The following is a 22,293-nucleotide window of genomic DNA, read 5'->3' as shown; positions in this document are numbered from 1 at the left end:
TATGAATCATAAAGCTGGTTGCTGTCAAAATTGTGCAGATTGTTTTAACAACCATTTTATTGCTCATGACATAAGTATGATAGTGTAAATAGTATGATAAAATGGCAAGTATTAAAGCTGAGATAAGTTTCCGCAAGGAGAACTTGTTGGGTGAGGAGACAAACTTCACACAGACATCTGAACTGTATCTGGCCCCACCAGTGCGAACTTATGGCCAATAATGACACCACTAACAAGTTGGATTTGGAAGAAACAAGAACAGGATGACCTCAATTGCAAGTTCTTTGAAAGAACGATACTGATTAATGAATTGTACTCTTGGTAAACCTTTCGCACATTTAATACAACAAATTTTTCATGATCCATTGACTTGAACTTCAGTTTGGGCATAAATCAGTACCATACTGATAATTGAACTTAAATGTCTTGACATTTACTCTTGAGTGGGAAAAGCAACAAGTATGCAACCATTAGGTCTTATGGGTTATTTCAGATCATGTTCAAACATCACGCTTTGCTTAACCTTAAGCTGCAGAATCTCAATGCAGCAGCTTGGTGTCCCAAAGCAGCAGCTTGATAACCTATAATTCCATTGCAAATGGAAGGAGTGCTAACATGAAATGCTGAAGTGTTTGTGTTTGTAATAATGTTTCGAAGGCTACCTCCCTTTGTCTGTTTTACTTATGAGGCTTAAAAATTTGTTGATAATAAAATAGTTCACTGTTGACATCTCATTCCATCACTTGAGAAGCAGTGCATAGATTAAAACTGTCTACCACGCCCTGCTATCATGTTAATATGGAAGACAATAACCCTGGATACTATTAAATTGCTACATAGTATTTTATGTCTCTTGACACTACCACTTGCAGTCCTGCCAGTCCAATTGGTGAACTCGCTCCACAGAGCTATCTCCTATAGCCCTGGTTACCAGCCACAGTTTTGTATTGGATGTATGTGCATGTTAGGAGATACAAGTTGTTAGGAGATGCCCTATGTGAATTGCTCATTTGTGAACCCCCCCCCCCCCAGCGACCTCCGTTGGTGAAATATTTACCATCACGTTGGGGATGGCTCAAACTGCCCCAGCTCAAAGCCATGTTAAAAGCACTTGCTAAGAGACTTTTGGTCTTACTTATGACGTCATGTGTATATACATATAATTAGTCATAAATTTTACACGCTTAAAGCAGCAAAGCATCAAATAAAAAAAACTTTTGTATTAAAGAACAAGACAGCACCTTGCTAAAACATTTCAATTGAAAGCAGGATTCTCAAGCGTTCCAGAAAGTATCATATCCTATTATTTTAATGAGATTTCACTGAAACCACGTAGAACAAACTCACAATACTACACAAATGGCTGGTGTGAGTCGAGGCAGCCATCTTGAGAATTTTACCCAGTGAAACACGTTGCTATCAGATATGGCAGCCTAAGTTGTGATGTAGCCTTCACCAGTTTAGTCCATAAAGTCACATATGATAACACAAAACTACTGCATAAGACATCATTTTGAGATCGTTTACAACGATTTAGTTACGTGTAGCCGAAGGGCCATTTCACAAAGTGTTGTGGCGCAGGCCTGTATCATTTACAAACCACCATGGACATAAAATCAGTGGATTTACATGATGTGTAATATTCATCAGCGATATCACAAATTTTGTTGGACAGTAGCATACTGTCTCTGCTCAAACTGCATACATCTCCCCAAATAAATTTTTTATTGTTCATATAGTGTCGAGTCAGCAGTTTCTAAAAGAAAAATATCAAGTCAGTGCAAAATTCATTAGGGATGCCGATGGCATCTCACTGGACAATGCTGGCTAAAAATTAATTAAATCTTATGATATAATTTTTTTTTCTCTGAAATTATTACAACTAAAGAATTTGCTCATTCGTCTTTCTTGCACACAGGGGATGTTTTTTTCAGTTTTCTTCCATAAAATACAGTAAAATTATTGAAATGCCTTGTTCAAGTCGGTGTGCTTTCTCTGATGTCTGAGGTAACTAGGTCAGAACTGCTTTCATGTGAGAAGCCACCGCTACAAATTTTGAGCATAGAAAGCAACAACAGTTGAATGCCAAGATCAGTCTCAGTGGTGCTTAGATTTCCATTTGTTTCAGAATTGAGCATGAATCTAGTTGTACAATCCTATTGTAATTGGTAAACATTTATTAGGGTCAAAACCACAACCCCTCCAGAGGCTACAACCTGAACCAGGAATATCCTTGCTGTACAACAGCAGCTAAGCCATTTAAACAGTGTCGCTAGAGTTGATATAGTAGGCATACTGTATCAACAGTTCAAGCAGTGGAAGAAATATTCTTCCAGTATGTCTTTTCTTTCATAAAATACAGTAAAATTATTGAAACGCCATGTTTAAGCCAACGTGCTTTCTCTGATGTCTGTGATAACTAGGTCAGCACTGCTTTTATCTGAGAAGCCACCACTATAAAATTGGAGCATAAAATCCAACGACAGTCGAATGCCAAGATCAGCCTCAGAAGTGGCACTCAGCTTTATTTCCATTTGTTCCAGCATGAATCTGGTTGTACAACAATCCTATTGTACTTTTTTAAACATTTAATAGGGGTGAAGATCTTCAGCACAACCCCCCTGGAGGCTACAACCTGAACCAGTAATACCCTGGCTGTACATCTGTAGATAAGCTATTTAAACAGGGTCGAAGGAGTTACTTGTTGATATAGTAGGCTTACTGTATCAACGGTTCAATCAGTGGAAGAAATATTCTTCCAGTATGTCCAATTTCTGAGAAAACTATATTTATCACTTGGGCCTTCATTGCCAAAGTCGACAGCTTTTATCTGCCATGCGCTACTGATTAGACCATTTTGCAGAAAATATGTTCGACGTTAGAGAGCTAGAGTAAACGTCACGTCACTTTGTTCTCGATAATAGAGACGTGCTGGAGCTGTTTCAAGAAGTTTCACTAAACTTTCACTGGTTTGAAAAAGGTAAAAAAATATTTAATGCCAGTTTAAGATACTTCAGATGGTATTCTTTCAGTGGACATTAACAATAGTCAGGTACTGTCTTTCACTTTAAAGACACATTAACAGTAAATTTTTGTATGTGTAGCATTTATGTTTACTATCTGTATGAATGGAATATTTTTAGCTTGCCTAAATGAAGTAAGGAGTGGTATTGTGAGAGTGGGGAATAGTGCCAGTGTTGGTGTCCGGTTAAGCTTTTTATTTTAGCTCCTTCAATAACACTGAAGCTCATTCACAGATGATATGGTCTTGTGAGCAGGAGACATATACTGGGATTTTATGAAGTCATCGTAGCGTCAAATGGGGGTAATATGATGTCACATCAGGAATTTGTATGGAAATAACTAAACATAGTGCACTGAATTGCACAATAGGGTCTTTGAATTTCCCAAGAAGCTTAACATATCTCTGTGATACCTATTTGTCCATACTAGGTAGCCATGTTGCACACTAGCAATTTTACCCTGAAATGTGTGTGGACCGGAATGGTTCTTTAATGTTATTGGCATTCAGGTAATTATTTTCATAATTAAACCTAATTAGGACATTGCATAATGGTGCTTTGTCCATGTGTTCAGATTTTGTTCATGTAATTCTTCCTAAAGTGTTGAACCTATTTCCATGAAGTATGTTCATTATTGTCTAAGCTTTTCCATGCTTAAGTTCAATTACAATTGGGTAATTATTTTCATAATTACTTTCATATAGGTAGTTAGTGCAATAATGTACACAGACTGTGTAACTGCCCCTAAGTATGGCACCAATGTGCCTGAGTCTTTGTGTATGTCTTTGATATCATCTAAACATCGACATTCTTAAAAATAATGACAGTCTGATTATTGTTTTTTATCTTCACAGTTACCCCCATTCAGGTACATAAAGTAATAATACTTTTTTTATGCATACAAGGAAATGGCCAATCTGAAGACACATTTTATCATCGGGATATTGTTCTCAAAGTTCTATATTTCTCAAGGATAATATCTGTGAATATCTGAGAATAATATCTGACATGTGTATATCGTGTTTATTTTGGTTTGGCGGTCAGTATTTCAATGTATCACCTGAGTTGACCATTACACAGTTTTACGAACTGCTATAAAATCAGGCACGCTACTGGTGTTTTCTGAATATGTTATTGCTCTTCAATATGATTTCAGGCCATATCAGCAACAACTGCAAATGGTAAGTCTTATGTGGTTCAGTTTTCTTTTCTTTCAAGTACAGCACTGTGTGGCCCTTTACCATGTGTAGTCTTTTAGCTTAGCTCTACTAAGCTTAGCTTATGTCATAATTACACAATCTTCAGGTAAATGTTAAGTGTGATATCTTTAAAAAAAATACTGTACTGAGCTCAGCTTTGATATACATATATTTGTACAGCACAGTAACATAACAGAGATATTCCATTCTTGATTGACAACATAGCCATTTGTGGATTGGAATGAAGGTTAAAGTAAATGGTATGGTTCAGGGTGGTATCCCAAAAAGTACTTCATGTGTTGTGCACTGGGTTTTGCATACACGTAAGGCGCAATAACATGAGAATGTGTTCCATAATTGGCTTGAGGTGTACATTACAAAATTTCTGATCTTTTGTTTCCTTTCTGAAAAGGCAACTGTATTGATCTGAAGTTTTGAATAAAGCAGCACCAAATCACATCCCTTGTTGTCACTCTTTCATTGTAGAGGTGTGTTTGTAGGAGTAAGCTTTGGTTAGGTGGGGCCTCAGAAAATGGCTAGTATTGAAGTTAAAAGAAGCTTTAGCTAGTTGAAGACATGGCTTTAAGACAGCTTTTAATTTTGTAAACCTATTTGGAAGGCCAGGATAAACATTATGCATATTTTTAAGCCATTCAGAGATAATTAAAAAATCCTGGCCCTAATTAAATACAAATACATGGCTTTGGCTAACTCTGTTAAATGTTATATATTCTACCTTTAAGCTGAAAGACATTGATTTCATTTGAGATCTGTCTACATTTCTGCAACTCTCAAAGACTGATTTCATGCCTTTTTTTAACATTTTTGCATTCTGTTGTCTAAAAAAGATTTTTGACTATCGTGGCATAACCTATATAGTCCATACTTTAATAGGTGAGTTCCCACATGTAGTTTCACTCCTCAAAAATTAATCTGTAGAAAGGGAGGTAATTCAGAGCAGGCCTATTCACAAGTCATAATTGAAGTGTCACAATTGCAAAACTTCTTCAAACATTTCATTGGGTTGAAGCAAACAGTTCTTTACCAGTGAGATTGCAATCCAGCTCCTGCTTGTATGGCTGCTGCAGAACGAAGGTCCTCTGGGTATATGTAGATAAAATGACGTGACCGATGCATAGTGTTGTCCACCAAAAGTGAAAACTTCTTGAAAACAGCAATAAACACTAATCAATCAGCCAAATAAACAAATAAAGCAAATAATTAACTGGTATGTTTCATTTGTGGCTTAAGCCCACATGAGCAATTTTGAAACTTCTAGTAGTTACATTGGGTTGCTTTTTAATTAATCAGGCAAGGAGAGAAGTAGATTTTATTATCTCTGGCATGGTTCCCTCTTTTACTTTCTGGTTTGTATGACTTCCCATTAAATGCTTGCAGATTATGCCATGTGTTTCTTTCCTTTAGCTAAAACAACATTAGTGAAGAAGTATGGCCTTAAATTCCTCCATGAGATCCTCAGAAGCAAGAGTGAGCTATATACATTAGAGGCAAGTACGGTTTATGTTGACTGTGTCTGCCATGTCATGATTTAAGCTTTGCTTCAAACAGTTTTGGTATATAAATGACTGTGATCCTTATTTTGTGATTTTTTCAAAATTATTTGCTTTCTGAAAAAAGATTTGAAGTTTGACAATCATTCATCTAGAGTTCGTTTTCTAATATGAAATTCTGGATCAAAATTTGTTGAAAATATGTAGTTGTTTTTTTAGCATCAATGTTTATGAGCTTTTGGTCTTTTTTTGTCGATAGTAAACATTTGAAGTGGACTACTGAGTTGAAGCTTTTTCTTCATAATAACTTTGTGGACAGTTCATGCATTGATCATGTCTTCCATTTATGTATATTTATACTACTTAGCAGAAAAGATAGCAAATTCTGTAACATCACTGTTAAATTGATAGCATGTTTGTTTTAATCATAATTACATCAGAACAGATAAAGTGCTAAGGTATATCCCCACATGTTAATTTGTCTACCAGTATTTCACTTTCAAGCTTTGTACTTGCTTTTGTGTTTCTTGTTTTTTTTTTTTCAACAAACGGCTGAAAAGGCTTGTAACACCAGTCTTGTGGTTTCACAGGTAGTTTTGCTAAGTTTTGTTATGGTAGCTAATTTCATGAAAATCAGCTAAATCCATACTCAAGTTTTGTATGCACGTATTTTAATAGCGGGATATCAGATCTCTGGAATTTGCTTCTTATTTAATAGTCAGTGTTGAATTGAGGTGCATCCTGAGCTCTCTTGTGAGCAGGCCTTAAAACAGTTGTGGATGGTGCAGGCATGTATCTATTGGTCTATGAAATATTTCAATTTCTGTACATTAATTTGTCCTCTGATACCAGAGTACAAATGTATCATATGCCCCCTATATGTATTAAAGTACCATATTGGGGGTCTCCATTCTCCATGGTTAGCGTGCCTGTGCGATGCAATGACCCAGTAGCCTCTTACCAATGCGGTTGCTGTCAGTTCTAGTCCAGCTCATGCTGGCTTCCTCTAGGAAGGTCGACCAGCAACCTGCAGTTGGTTATGGGTTTCCCCACCATAATGCTGGTTGCCATTGTATGATGGAAATATTCATGATCAAAAGGAACCGATAAAGTCTTTTTACTCCCAAACTATTGTAATCAAAGTCTCTTGAAACTAACAAGTAAATTATACTTAAATTAAGATAAATATTCGAAAAGCATGTCTTTACCTTTTTGTTTTAGGCAGTGAAAAGAGTGAATTTACTGATGGAACGCTGCTCTTTAAGTGTCCAAGATACTTTGCTCCAAGATGCTGAGATAGTGAATGCCTTGTAAGTCTTTAAACGTCTCAAATATATTGTTGCACAATGATGGCTATGTATTGTACATGTAAATTGTAACTATTTAATTAGTTCCCTTCTGCTACTGGAAGGGACTAGTAATCTATAAGTTTAGACCTTTTTTGTCAGTATGTCTATCTTATAGATCAAGGTCAAGCGTTGAGCTGTTTCTTCCTTTTTACACCAAACTTACATTATGTGGACTTTGGATTTTTTGCGGAAGTTACTCTACTGGTAGTTCCTCATAATTAATTGACAGTTTTGTGCATTTTTTTTTTAAATGGTTGCTTATTCTGAATTCGAATTGTGCATTGTCTACTTCAAAGGGACAAGATGGAAACCAAGTTCAAGTTTTAGCTCTTTCATCCATTTTCAACAAAATAATGGCTCTTTTGGGTTCTGTTGTGGACTTTGACATTGCAAATATTCTAAGGGCTCAAATGGGTACGGGACATACATTTGCTTTCGCAAAACTTTACAGAAACAGATACATTTTTGTGTGCATTTTATGTGGATGTTGAACATGCAGGCGGTCAAATAACTCCTGAGAATGACATTTTATTTGTGATGTTATATGTTATTCCTCTTAGGCAGGCAGTGTCAGGATTGGTCTTTATTGCAGGAGGTAAGCTGTTGTTGCATGTATATAAGAGGCAGTCAAATTTGATGTTACAGCAACCCACCTTGCATCACAGCTACTGAAGTGTGAAATTTAATAATTTAAGTTATACATACTATGAAGGAAACACCATCTAAAAGCGATTACATTCACTCTGAATTATGATCTGCAGTCATCCAAAACAGTAGGTTAATTCACAAAGGAACATTGCTGTGATGTCAAAACATCATAATTCAAAAACCCTTTATTATACAAACAGACTATGACTATGTTTCTACTTATACCAAGGAAGTGTGAAGAAAATCTTTTACCCTGTAGCCTGATTATCATCATTTATTTACAGTGTTGGTGGAAAAAAACAGTACGGCGTACAATCAAATTGAATAATTCCTATTCTAATGCCAGTAGAATGTAAAGTTTCAGACATGTAAATTGTTTGGAGTCATGAACTCAACCTAAAGTACAGGTATTAACAACAGGAAACTACAACATCTCAGTACAAGAGTATAACAATATCTTTAATGGAAACCAATAAGCATAGTTCTTATTTCTACATTGTACCATGTCCATTAGGTTTTTGTAGCCCTAACATTTCATCTGTGTTCCTTTAATTCATTGGATTCCAGTGTTGTTGAGTTGAAATTTGGCCTTTTGCTAGCTGGGCAGTGTTATGACCATGTGCTTGTGATGCTTTAAATTTAGCTCTTTAGCTCACCTGCACATTAGGAGTGTCAGAAGATTCACCAGGTAAATAGAATAAAACATTAGTCAGTCAAATAAGAAAACAGACATATTCTGAAAGAGGACTTATATATGTATAAAAGTAAACAGATTTTAAAGATTCTATGTTCATAACTTTAATGATCTGAAACAATGTTTATTTGTACAATGAAATAAAATAATGAATTGGAATCTGTTTTTTTTTCAAGCAGATTTCCTTAGTTTTGGTTAACAAGAATCCAATTCCTGCATTCCCATTAAAAGCAAAACCCTGCTGAAGAATTTAATTTGTGTTGATTGTTATGATTTGTTCAAGAAATCACATGCTTTTCAAGAAAGAAACTGAAGCGCATTAAAGCATGTGAGCTGTATAGGTATTATCTGGTTGAATAAAAATGTGTGATGAGGGCCCATTTGTATCATTAACAGTTAGAGGGAAACAAAGTTGATAACGTTACAAATGATGTGAAAGTGTAAAGTTAGAAATTGCTGAATCATTTCTGCATTTCTCTTCGTTTAATTTCAGATTATGAAATACAAGTTGGTGTGTTGGAGTGCCTATTCCGTTTTATCCCTAGCCAACAGAGGAAGAGATTTTCTTCCAAATTCTTTTCTGACACTTCAACAGCAAGGCATTTTCTTGATATAAAAGTATCTGATTTTGAAACAGTAAGTTATGTATCTGTTGATCAAAATTTTGTGATTACCAATACAAATGCAAGATTTAATGTGTAGTTCTGGTCAATGTTTAATGATACTTCTATGTACATATATAGTGTTTGTAAAGGGTGTCACTTTACCCCTCCAACAGTATCTTCTAATAAATCAAGTTGGCAAAAATCAAAGGATTCAAATGAAGTTCATACATAAGGGTGTACAGAGGTTTATATACATTTTTGTTTTTCTATCTTTGAAGGATTGTAGACAATTCCTTAATCAACTGAACTCCCAGCTAGGGTCATCATATCCAAGGTAATAAAAAAACTGATACCTTTTAGTAAGTTGTTTTGTGTGAAGAAATGTGTCTAATATATGATATGATCATTTTCTGTTTGTAACTTGCATCTACCTAAATGACTTAAAATTTCACCCACAAAAGTGCATTTTAAGAGGCAAATAAATGGGACAGAATACTGTTTTTGGTGCTGAAACTTAAAATTTCTCTGCAGAGTATTATCTGATGTTCCAAGTAAACCTCAAAACACCTTTCTAAAATCAATAGAACTCTCAGAATCAGGAAAAATGGGCAAATTAGTCATGGACAAAATTTATGGTCATTTATGGTATTTGGTGTTGGAGCACATGTATGTGATGAATTATCACTATGCAGAGAAAATTATACTTGACCTAGATATGCCATACTTAGAAAGGCAGGTCTCAGAAAGTATACTATCTAACATTAGTTTCTCTGCAGTTGTGTATATCGCCTCAAAAAAAAGTAGTTGTATGTATTTATGTGTGGTTGGGATTTTGTGTCAAACTCAACAATTTTTTATTTGTATTATGGTGAATCATTAGGTGTGTGTATATATACTGTCTCTTCTTGCATGCCATCAAAGTGCTTCCACTGCAGAAGTATCATGCCAAAGACTCAAGATATGTCATCACACCAAGTCACCATTACATTGACACCTTTGCTAACCAGTCCTGTTTCCTTGCTCTACCCTCTCCCTGCTGAGTGCCAAGGGAGGCAGCAACAAGTACCATTGTAAGTCTTTGGTATGATCCCAACAGGGATTTCATCTCAGGCCATTCGATTTTGAGGTGGACACTAAAAAACTGTTTCTATATTGTATTCTGAATTACTGACTTCATCACTTTTTCAGGGTAATTTCCTTATCCTGTTTAACAGCGTGCTTAGGATTGCAAGAGGTATGAATTTTCTCTATCTAAAACATTATATTAAAACTTTTAAAATCAAGTATATTGTATTTTTTTTTGTCCACTGATTACTAATTTGACTGTTCATGATCAGAAGATAAGGTTATAAGGAAATGACATGGTAGTCAGAAAAAGAGGTAAATTTGGACCATCAGTGATGAGGTGGCTATATAGCATGTAATGTAAAACTCAGTTTTGACAAAGATGTGGGAATATTAACAGGAGTCTCTTTGTTCCGACCCTTGGATCAATGTTATAATCCAACTTGACCTGAACCTAAGTTTTGCATGTTTAATTGAAATCGTTAGATTTTCCTGATTTCTGATGGTCTGAAATAACTGTTTCATATATTGTTAGTCTGATAGTGATAAAAAAAGCTCAAAAACAAGCCAGATCATTTCCTTAGTATTGCAAGCGTAATAATTTCCTTGATTCTGATTGGTTTGTTTGCAATGACTGCTTATTTACTGTTTCTGATCAAATTTTGATCCTCCTCGCATCAAGTCTGATTTGGGTTTTGAAATATCATGTTCACGATATATAATGATGTGTGAGCTTGATCTGCATTGTTACAATTTCTCATTGAATCCCAGAATAATTGGTTTTTGAACTTGTAGCTAAAAAAGCCAGAGGACCCAAACAATGCAGAATTTTGGGTGGACTTCAATACAGGATCATCCAGGATAACCCTTTTTTGCGAACAGGAGTTATGTGATAGTCAGGTATGTATATGTATCTCAGACTGTAGGTAACATGTACATTTACATACTTTTTCCTTTTATTTGGAAATTAAACCAAAATACATGCATTGAATTATGATGTATGATGAATATTAAGGAACATTTTGAGGCCCTCACAGGGTTAATTAGCAGTTTTGTTTCAGTCCATAACCTTTAACTAACATCATCATAACATTGTATATCCTTGGTTAACACTTAAATAAGATAAGTTAATTGGTACTGCTGTGTACTAGGTTTACCTGCTCTCGTATGCCCTTTGCACAGCTTTGCATAGCTTTGCATTTGCTAAACGCCATTCATCATCCAGTAATATTAACATGCAAGTCTTTACCATAAATATGTTGGAAAGTTAGTCATTTACATGTACTTGTCAAAGGAAGGAGGCCGTTAAATTATACTACAGGCAGTCTAGCTATTTCACATTATTAAAAAAGTATAAATATTATTTGCATGGCAATTTTGCAATGTACCAAGCAGGTTGCAGATGTAAAACTACATATACTGTTTGATGCTGAACAATATCTTTGTCCTGCTGCTCATTTATAGGTTTAATAGTTCTTTTAATCTCAGTCTCTACATGAATTGGTTGGATTGATTGATCAGATAACCTTTTTTTGCCCAGGGAGAGGAGACATTGTGGGAGATTGTATCTCTTTGCAAAAGTCAAGTTCATTCTTATATTCTGGAAGGTAAGTTCTTCATGATTCACAGATTTCACTAGACTTGTGTGATATCACATTTTTAGTTACACAGTTATGCAATGATTGTATACAGAAATATATTTGGTCAATAAGCTTTATATGAGATGATGCATTGGAACAGCCCAAGATGAAGATTAACGCAAAATTACTATTTTGGTATGCAGCCTGAGTAGCTATGTATTTAGTTTACCTGAAGACCATGCATAACTTAACTGTATCCATTTATCTTGAAAACAACATATTTTTTGATTTGCTGTCAAGCAGTGAAAAATGTTTAAAAGGGAAATGACATACCGTAAAAAAAGCTCTCCGGCTGCTTGAAATTTATATCTTTTGCATCTGATGTTTTTTCATCGAAAGAAAAGATTGTGTCAAAACTAGGATAATTTTTATTGCACTTTTAATCTATCCAGTTCCTTTCTTTGGATAAAATATTGTTGAAAAAAATTACTGTATAACTGGGTACAGTAAACTTTGATTATTTACTTTAAAGCAAGGCTAGCAAAGTACTCTGTTTGCCTGGGTGTTAAAGAGGTACAACTCTGTCATGTAAATTTATTTATGTATTTATTTATGTGATTGGTGTTTTATGCCATACTCAAGAATATTTCACTTATACAACAACGGTAAATAAATACACGTGTAAAGGAGGAGGAAAGTGAACACACACTATTGGATCTGTAAATGATTTAGTCTGTCATTCCTAACTCTGAGTCTGACCCTCCTCTGCAACAGATTGTTGTGTCAATTTGGAACTGGTATGTCCTGCTGGATTCCCCAAATCGTCCATCCCCAGCTTAGCTCTCAAGACTCCAGTGATAGTCACATTACCCAATTAATGCACCTCTCCTTGTCAGTCAGCCAAATTGGTGAGGCGCTGATCCCTTTTGGTTGGGCCAGAAAACGCCCGTGGTGGCTATGTTAAAGCAATGGTTCATTCTTCAAAATCCATCAACCCCCTCACCCCGTCCTCCCCCCCACTCTTCCCAATAGTGAATGTGATGACATTTGTCACTAGAACATATTTGTAACCTACATGTATCTATTCATGTTGACAGTGGAAAAGAACCTTCTTGTATTAACTGTCTCTCTGAAGACATCCTTGGAGAAGTGTGTGCCATTTGTGTGCGCTGGTCAGACAGAGAAATATGCCACTCTTTCATTTGATCTAAAATTTGCCACTGCCGTGACAGAGGCCTTAGTTGGTTGTTTTGGTGAAGAACTGAATTGGACAAAATTTAAGGTCAGTAGAAAGAAGTAAACCCTTTCAAATGCTAAGAGCACATTAGTATTTTCTACATGCTAGGTAACTACTTGTACGTTGAATAGAAGTGCCTTGTCAGTTGCATGCCCATGGTATGTTTCTGCAATATATAGTAATGACTGCATGTAGCTCTGAGATCGGTTGGCCATGCTCCCAGCTTAGCTTGCACATTACCCACTCTGAATTGTTTCATTCACTAACCTGGAATTCGGTCCTGTTCCCTGCTCTATCAAAAGTTCTAACATTGTACCCCACAAAATCAGGTGTCCCATGATCTTAAAGTTATTTTTAATTCATATCACCTTAATATGCGAGAATGATATAGACGATAACATCCCAAATAATGCAAATGTAACTGACACATCCTCTGGGATAGCTTCAGAACTTCGCCAACCGCCATTTTTGAATCATGTGACTCCATTGCTATGGCTGACTTGGTTGCTCTTCCCACAGTTGAGATAATCATAGTTGATCATAGTTTTTTTCTGTACATTAGTAAAACACACTTCTATACAATTTGCAATCGCCCTTCAGATGGTGTTCTTATTGGTTTTCAATCAAGTCATTCTTCGAGTTACTCTCTCTCCATACAATGCCGTGCACAATGCTGAATGGGATCAACACAAATTGAAAGTATCTGAAAAAAGTTTGATAAGTTTGTAAGGCTTAATACTGATGTAACAGGTACATTTGTGTTTATTATTTACGAATAACTAGGTGATATGAAGTAAGAATGACTGAAGGATTACAGGAAACATGTGTTTGTAGAATATAGCTTTGACATGTTGAGGACAGTTTTCCAGGTTAATAATTGGAGGAGTACAGATCTGTATGTACGAAAGCTAAGAAAGGAAGCTCAGATCTAGGTAATCGCATAACCCAAATTTAAGCATGGACATGGTGCATAGTTTGGCATATGTAGTCAAAATCTTACAGATAAATTATGTTTCCAAATTGCATCGTAAAGTCCTGATTTTTACTCTTCAGATTTTTTGAGGATAAGGGTTGGTATATGCATTCACCATCATGGCTGAATATTATAACTGCCCATTTCCACCTTTCACTCGAACAAATATTTATAATGTTCAGCCTTCACTATGCAATATGCTGCAAAGAGATATTAGTGACAGCCTCTTCTCTCAGTATTATTGCCTAGTTCCTTGCAAGCATAATATCTCCTATAAAATATCAAGTTTACCAAATTTATACCACATATTTGTAATGTTTTTATCAAGGCCAATGTACTATAATTCCGTGCTGAATTTTAGCGTTGTCATTGTTAAATTAAAAGAAGAGTTTGTAAATGCACTATCCTTTAAAAACATTGCAGATCATTCCACTTGGCAATTTCAGTCATCTGTGCTAATGGTCATCAGGCCTCTGTGGCTGAGGTGGTTAGCATTCCAGCACGACGCAATAACCCAGGACTCTCTCACCAGTGCAGTTGCTGTGAGGTCAGCTCATACTGGGTTTCCTCCCACCATAATGCTGGCTGCTGTTGTATTAGTGAAATATTCTTGTGTATGACATAAAGCACCAATCAAGTAAATAGATAATGGCCATGGGTTTTATATCAAGAGCTAAGGGGTGGTAGTTTTGATTTTATCATGGATCATCTGTGATAAATAACATTGTATTTCATTTGCTTTACAGAGGAACCCAGACAAAGTATCCACAGCTGTTACTCCTTTTGCTCTAAATATACGATCACAGACCCATGAATTGGTAAGATGCATGTACAGTTCTCAAGTATTAGATATATGAAGCCTGAGTCAAGTCAAGGTAAATATTCATGGTTACTATATTTCTTGGTCCTGACAAAACGTCTGTTTTCTTAAAAATTTGACAACTCACATTTTCCGAGGACAATGGCAAAATGAATTTACATGTATGTAATTAGCCAGGCAATTAAGTTTAAAGATGAAATATTTACCATTACCTACATCAGGTACTATATCTGGATAAGCGCAACATGGGCAACCTTGCCTTCCATTTTAGCTTCAACTGAACCTACAAGTTTCTACATGAAATAAATTGTTCACTTCAGACAGTTTTTTTATTAGTTTGACATCAGTTCCTTAATGCATCTTTCCTCTGACGTCGCAAAACTGTTACATGTATGTTCTACTTTAGAGGTCAAGCTAATATGGAGAGGTGCTAGCGGGAAATTTTGAGTGTCAATTGATTTATTAGATTTAGCCTTATATGCTTTTTTTTCTTAATTTTTATTATCTCAATAGGATGGTATGTACAAAGCTGACGAATTATGGGTAAAAAACAAAATCTGGATGCTAATCCTTTAAATGGGAAAATTTAAATTCCGATGAGAGTGAAATTAAGAATATTGTGTGTTTTGTTTTTGTTTGACAGCAAATCAGGGAGGATGTGATAATGAGCAGTCTGCAATCTGACTATCAAAAACCAGAAACAGATCATGTAGCATCCACCAACAATGCCAGCAGTACACCCAAGGTATCTGAGGTATTTTGTTCTTGTATGTCTAGCAACAACAAAATGTACACTTAAAGAGTTGTTGTAAGCTCTGTCATGTTCTATATATATACACTTAACAAATTTTGTAACTTTCTGCTCCTAATATTTGGATAAAATTTTGTGTTCATGTTGTGTAACCTCAAGTCAAATTGAAAAAAAAAAACAAAACAAGCAGATCTATTTGTAACTTTAACAATTTCCTTGATTCTGATCATTTTCATGGTTGGTTTGGTTTTCATGCAATAACTTTGTCATATTGTCAGATTTTGATGAAAAAAATTTTTTAAATTTGTTTTGTGGTTACCCAGATCAGACAGATTCTGAGCAGTTAGATGTAATACTTGTCTCTACAAAATTTGCTGTTATATTGAAGAAGAAAATAAGAAAACAATATTTTTAGGGATGTAATACCTTCACATAGCTTGCAGCTTTTAGCGCATAAATGATATTAACAATTTCAGTGAATTGGATGGATTAGATTCAACAAGTATAGTTGGTGGGTAGAATCTTGCAGTTCAGTTAATAGTGCTTGTTATAAATCTAATTCTGGTAAATTTTCTCCAAGAAACTGAAAGTATGTGATTCTTTGTCTCGTATAGCACTGTTACAATCAGGTATACGTTTTACAATTGAGTGAGAAAACGACAGTTAAAAATATAATTGACTTGCGTTGCTATTCTGGGCCTATGGCTGATTCATAAATGCTCTGATAAAAAAAAGACTGAAAACATGCCAAGCCAGAGTGAATGTTCAAGTTACAACAGCATCCAAAATCTTGATGTAGAAATTTTAATCTACATGTCTTCCAGTTGACAGTTCAGAAAGTAATTACAGCATTAAAGGGGGATATTGGTGACATCAAAAAAACTGTGCTGTTATTTTGGGTATCATCTGCATAAAGTTGAGACTTCTGGGGGTTTACTGACATATATCTTACTTAAAGTGAATAATTGAATGTTCAGTTTTATCCGGAATTTCGACCATCAACTCATTTAAGTTACTGTATTTAGAAGACCTATTAGTCAGTTATCTCCCCTTGTTATCTAAGCGATTGTAGATGTTCAATGAAATGTTAGACACGGCATTGTGTTGTAATTATGCGGTCTACCATGTAACTTCAATTATTCCTTACAGATCGTTGGCAATTACAAATACTTTATAAAACACCATCGATAGAAACAAAAATCATATTTGGTTTACTAGACTTACAATTTTCACTGTATTGTATTGTTTACACTGACGAACGTTGCATTGTTGGAATCTTTGAGCTGCCTCATTTACATTTATGTCGTGCAAACAGGTTAGACCAGTGATTGATTTCCTGCTATAATTCTCATAATTGACATTTTTTGGAAAATATATGCCCAGGAGGCTTTAAATAGGAGTCACATGCAATTTATTTTTGTATTTAGCTGAACCAACTTAGAGATTATGAATTTCTTTCAGCTGTATGTGCCTTTCATTGTTAACAGCAGTGTACATTAATTACTTATTACAGTACTGCCTGATCTTAACGATATCTATGCGTATCGTCCGCACATCCTACACTCATCTTGATCGGATGTGGGACGGATCCTAGGTGGATCATATGACTATGGTAACCAGCCTATGTGCGGATGTTGACACCATCCTGATCGAATCTTAATCGGCTGTTACATGTACATGCAGTCACGTTTAGACCGTATTGTGGCACTCTAACCTTTGCCTACACACTAGCTATAAACATGACACAATGTATCTTCAGGTTTCTTACCTGTTAAGGCAGGGGTGGTGAGGAGAAAAGTATTAGTGAATGGTCTGTCATTAGCATAACTCTCACTCATTAGAGCCAGTAAAAAGGTGAGCTAGGACAATGCATGACTCCCAAGTTTTGCTTTCCCGTTTCTTGACGAAATTTATTAGGTGTCAGTGGAAATGTAAACTCATAACTACATTCCCAGACAACCGGAGATGATGTAAGTTCTCACCAAAAGCTGTAAAAATATTATACAGATAGTACATGCTGTGGAATGGGACATCAGGAATTGTCAGTTCGAGAGAAGTCATATTCAATGAGGACGAAGCCTGAGTTGAAACTGACTTGTTGAGAGCTGACAATTCCTGATGTCCCACCCCACAGCATGCATTATCCATCCGTTTTATTACAACAAAAAAGCAGTACCTTGTTGAGTTGTACTTTAAATCTCTGAATTTGTACATCGATAAGGGAGCTGTTACCACCGTCCGTTTGTTTACTTTACGAACAAGCAGACTAGAGGGCTCTCAGTTCTGGGAGATAACTGCTGTGGAATAGACGCATGTGATCGTTGGATATTAGCACAAGATGTTGGATATTACCTAGTGAACATAGGATAATACAGTCAAACCTGTACATACGTCCACCTGTAATCAGCGTCCATCTGCCTCAAGCAGCCACTTTCAAAATGGCGACCACCCAACTTCAATAGTTTTTGTAGTGATTAAAACTTACAACCTGCAACTTTGTGATGACAAGTGAAGTGTGAACATTATTGGTCAATAGCACTGAAGTCTATTGTTCTTTAATCAGGCCTAGTTGGTTATTGTCCAGACATGCCAGTACTGTGGCAGTGGATTAGCTCCATGCTGAGGTCCCCGCTATGAATGCCATAAACTGCGAGCAAACTCTGATATAATCAGATATAATCTGACCTCCTGTGGTTCCTCCCATGAATGGTTTCTTTGACAAATTATCTGGCTTGCTTGGCCATTATGTTTGCAGGCAAATGGTGTTGTGTTTTCATTTCGCGTGGCCAAAATATTGCCTGTACAGGACACATGGAGAAACTGATCTTCCTTCACTCATACATGCTGTTGTTGTTTCATTGGTAATGGCAAATATGATTGAAAATCTCAGCAGTCTGCCATTTACAGTCCAAAACTTTGTTAGAATAGTCATTTATACCTATGTAGGTCTACCCCACAAAACTTGAAATTATTGAGTTATTATTTTACTACAATTGTTATATTCCTATGAAATTTATGTAGCACTTGATATATGTATTATCATGATTATGTGCGGATTAGTAACCATGCCAGGAACTAAACAGTGAATATTTTTTCCTATTCTGATAGAAGAAAAAATGCTGGTGCCGAAGAAGGCGACATTTGTTACAAGTTAGATGAGTTTATGTGCTAATCTTAGTGTATGTCGCAAACCCTACGCTGATGATGGTCGAATCCTAGGCCCATAATACGCAGGTGGTACACCCATTCTTGCTGTATGATCAGCGTATGATGTGAACATCTTCCTGTGATATTAGGCCCTTCTTACGCTGATATTCTGACCCACATCCTTGCCAGAGATATTGTTAGGATCGAGCACTAATGTATGACATTGTGAGATCTGAATGATCTGTTTTGCACCAATTATCATCTCCTAGATATGGGCACAGAAAGTCTAGTGTGGGATTATTTTCCTGTTGGATGCCATCTACACTCCAATATTTTGAAGTTGTTACAGTGGAGTTCATATTCCATATCCTTTGCATGAAGTGGTACGTCAGTTCTGCTGCCTAACACCTCGACCACTTTTCGTGTGGCTCCTGCAGTAGTTGTAGGCTTCAAAGTGTAGCTTTGGTTGGAATTCTCCATATACAGGAGGTGAGAGTATTGCAGCTAGGTTTGTGTTATTAAGAGGCAGCTTGTATGACTCCATTGTAGTGACGTCAACATCTGAGCGAAGGTGGTGTAAAGTAGACATGTATTAAGTAAAGACTTTAAATTTTTTTTTTTCAGGACAGTTCAGAGAAGCATAAAGCACCTAAGCAAAAACAGAAAATTTCTGTTCCTGTTCTTGCTATGACAACACCAGCTAGGTTAACATATTCTGAAATACAAAATAAATCTGTGTACCAAGAGACCTCGGCTTTAGAAATTGCTTATGACTGTGAAAACAACACTTGTCAGAGGGATGGCACTTCATCAAAACATGGACCAAAATCAGCAGAATCTCATAGGTCAGCCCATCTGGCTAGTGAGGGAAAAATATATAAAAGTACCGGTAGTGGAAAATCAAAAGGTAAATGTAGTTGAATACATGTAACAATATGTTTCTTTAAAATTAAATGGAATAACATTTGGATGATACCTCTCTGTTCTCATTTTATTCTGAATACTTTGCCACATGTCAGCCCAATAGACCTTTTTTTGGTCTTTGGATGGAAAATCCATGTAGCTGTGAAGGCAGGAATATTTCAGGGTAAGAAAGTGAATGAATTAAAGGAAAAAATTGTTCTGCAAGTAATGTTTAACCTGACGCTTCCCTTGGTCCAGTGTCATACGCTATTGGTTTCCATTCTTAAAATAATGAAGATAACACCCTTTCTAAATTTGGAATAAAGTCATATACATCAGAAACTTATTGCTTCAGTTGATAGCCAAAGTGACAAAATGGTGCTAAATTAATATGAACTAGTAAGTATTGATTTGTACTAGCTATACTGTAGGTGACTTTCTAAAACTGACATTACTTCTTATTTGATCTCTAGTTCAGTCCTCGCATCTGTGCCATGGTCAAAATGTACATGATAAATTTTTGTAACGTGAGCTCCAGTCATGAACAAATAAAGCCAATATATTAATTAATGCATGAGTGATACAAAAATCTTTCAGACTCCGCTACTTGTCCGAGCAATGAGAGTCCCTCAGAATCTGTACCAAAGCCACAAGGATCTCCTAGATTATCCTTCCCAAATGGTGATGGCAAAGATGATGCAAAAACCACCATAAAAGAAACAGGTAAAACCAAGTGTAAAATCTTATTTTTGTGTGTGAAACTTGATAGAGATGTAGTTGTTTATTTATTAATTGCCAGCCTGAAATTATTAATTATCGTGTGTGTATCAATTTACTCTCCACTCTCGTGTCAAAAGTCCGCCCCACACCGAGAGAGATTCTAAAACTGACTAGATTCCTATACCCATAGATTTGATGGCTTTTGTGCAAATATTCCCAAAGTTTGGCCTAAAACACACTAAAGATGAGTGGACAAATAAATTGTATTTGAATGACATTTGAATTGTACCACGTCACCTGTACAAAATGATGTATATCTAGGTCTAAAAAAGGTGTAGGGAGTGGGAGTAACTTGTAGCTGAGTTATTTATATTTCTAGGCCACAAAAGGCCATGATTAAGTCTCGAACTTTGGCAGGAAATCTTCGATAATCCCTAGTTTCCACAGTTCTTGTTGCCTATTTGGGAACAATAAGTGGTTAACTGGGTGTTAGGTAATCTTACATGAAATTTTAAAGAGATCACTTTCCTTTCATCAATATGTCATACATGTACATCATTAAAATTCAAACACAGATTGTGGATACAATGTGTATTCCATGTTCATGTGGAAATCTTTGCCACAACAACGTTTACATACATGTAGTTGTTAGAGATGCACTGTTAAAACATTGGTTAAAGTTTTGTTTAAAACCATAGAATAATATCTATATTTATTCAAGTTGGCATGGTCAATTTGTTCAGTGCTGTCCTTCGCTAAGGCCTTGGGCCATTCAGAAAAAATATATGCATTACCATTATCATGTTGGGGAAAGAAAATGGGTAGGTAGGTATTGTCACACACAGTATACAGAAAAGAACATTTCTGTACTTTTTCAACAATGTAAATGATGTGGTTTGAAAGCCAGTAACATTTTCTTAGTAAAGACAGAACACACTCTGACAAGTTTTTTTCTTTCATCATTTTATGATTAAATGTTCCATTTGTATGCTCAGAAATTAGCACTCCTCTGGAAGGATATGACATGTCAAGACACAAGGTACAATAAAAAGGATCTACTGAAGTATCATTAACAGTCGTACTCAGATGTGTTCACTTCCCTTGCATAGACAACACACGGCAAAATTCATGTAGAGCGTTAATACTTATAACCATATAAATGTGTAGTCTTGCAAGTGTTTGGACATCTACCAAGCCTTTAGATGCCTCTCACAGGGCTAAATAATTGCATACAACAGAAACAGTCAAAAGTATGTACTTATTTACAAGTTTGCAATTTGCTCTCAGATCGCTCTTCTTAGAAGCTATCGTTATAATTGTCCAGGTATATGCTCATTGCTGGCTTCCTCTCGGACAACATGGACAGGTCTGCCTTCAGCGTGCCGATGGCCGTGGGTTTTCGCAGGGCTATGTCTGGTTTCCTCCCACCATAATGCTGGCCACAGTTGTAGAAGTGAAATGTTCTTGAGTATGATGTAAATCACTAGTCAAATAAATAAATATGTCCTGAAATTGTCTTCAGACATTGTCATCCCCGTTATTGTTTTATTTTCAGTCGTGTGATCAGCCTGCTAGCTTGATACTATTGTCTGATAAAATGTAGTCTTGAACTGCAGAAGGAGATCAGAATGCGCTATTTGTTTTGGTGAAAGATGCACAAAATGTATAGCAAACTGAGAGATTCAGTCTATGAGTAGATAGTCCAAACCTACTGCAGTTCGGTCAATACAAAGTGACAAAAATTCTGACATCCGAAGCAACAGACTTAAACCAAGACTTAGAATTCTTAACACCAGCAGTTGGCTGCTGCTAAATAATGTTGCAACCCCTCTATTTGCATGCAGGGGCAAAGCAACTTAGTAGCTCTTGGACGTCTCTGCACCCTGCTCTGCTTCAGGTGATCTGCAGTAAGAGTTGATTTTTCTGGAAAAGGGAAAGGAATGGAAGCTGTACTCAAGTGGTGTCTCGCAAGTCAATTTGATGTTTGTGAAAACAGCATCTTGCAGAATGTCACCTGTAAATAAACACAATGACTTAATGAATATTTGTCATCATGATGGTTACTGTA

The 22,293-nt window shown here is 36.0% G+C and overlaps 1 protein-coding gene across 9 annotated transcripts in view; it reads left to right on the top strand.

Annotated features, from left to right (window-relative positions):
• LOC135471907 (synaptonemal complex protein 2-like) overlaps positions 1-22,293 on the top strand; it is a 60,698-nt gene that overhangs the window by 6,228 nt on the left and 32,177 nt on the right. For 6 of the 9 annotated variants that reach the window (XM_064751338.1, XM_064751337.1, XM_064751336.1 and 3 more), the window contains 14 exons: positions 4,180-4,204; positions 5,648-5,734; positions 6,959-7,043; positions 7,643-7,677; positions 8,918-9,060; positions 9,308-9,363; positions 10,218-10,263; positions 10,890-10,994; positions 11,635-11,701; positions 12,772-12,956; positions 14,631-14,702; positions 15,348-15,458; positions 19,227-19,509; positions 20,103-20,228. In XM_064751338.1, the coding sequence (XP_064607408.1) occupies positions 4,180-4,204; positions 5,648-5,734; positions 6,959-7,043; positions 7,643-7,677; positions 8,918-9,060; positions 9,308-9,363; positions 10,218-10,263; positions 10,890-10,994; positions 11,635-11,701; positions 12,772-12,956; positions 14,631-14,702; positions 15,348-15,458; positions 19,227-19,509; positions 20,103-20,228 (1,426 nt within the window). Of the gene's footprint in view, positions 1-4,179; positions 4,205-5,647; positions 5,735-6,954; positions 7,044-7,642; positions 7,678-8,917; positions 9,061-9,307; positions 9,364-10,217; positions 10,264-10,889; positions 10,995-11,634; positions 11,702-12,771; positions 12,957-14,630; positions 14,703-15,347; positions 15,459-19,226; positions 19,510-20,102; positions 20,229-22,293 lie in introns of all 9 variants that reach the window. The other 3 variants (XM_064751339.1, XM_064751340.1, XM_064751335.1) reach the window with 2 other exon arrangements.

This window comes from Liolophura sinensis, chromosome 7 (assembly GCF_032854445.1).
Source record: "Liolophura sinensis isolate JHLJ2023 chromosome 7, CUHK_Ljap_v2, whole genome shotgun sequence".
NCBI classification, from domain to species: Eukaryota; Metazoa; Mollusca; class Polyplacophora; order Chitonida; family Chitonidae; genus Liolophura; species Liolophura sinensis.
The sequence above is the reverse complement of the archived record's forward strand: the minus strand, read 5'-3'. Positions and strand labels throughout refer to the sequence as shown.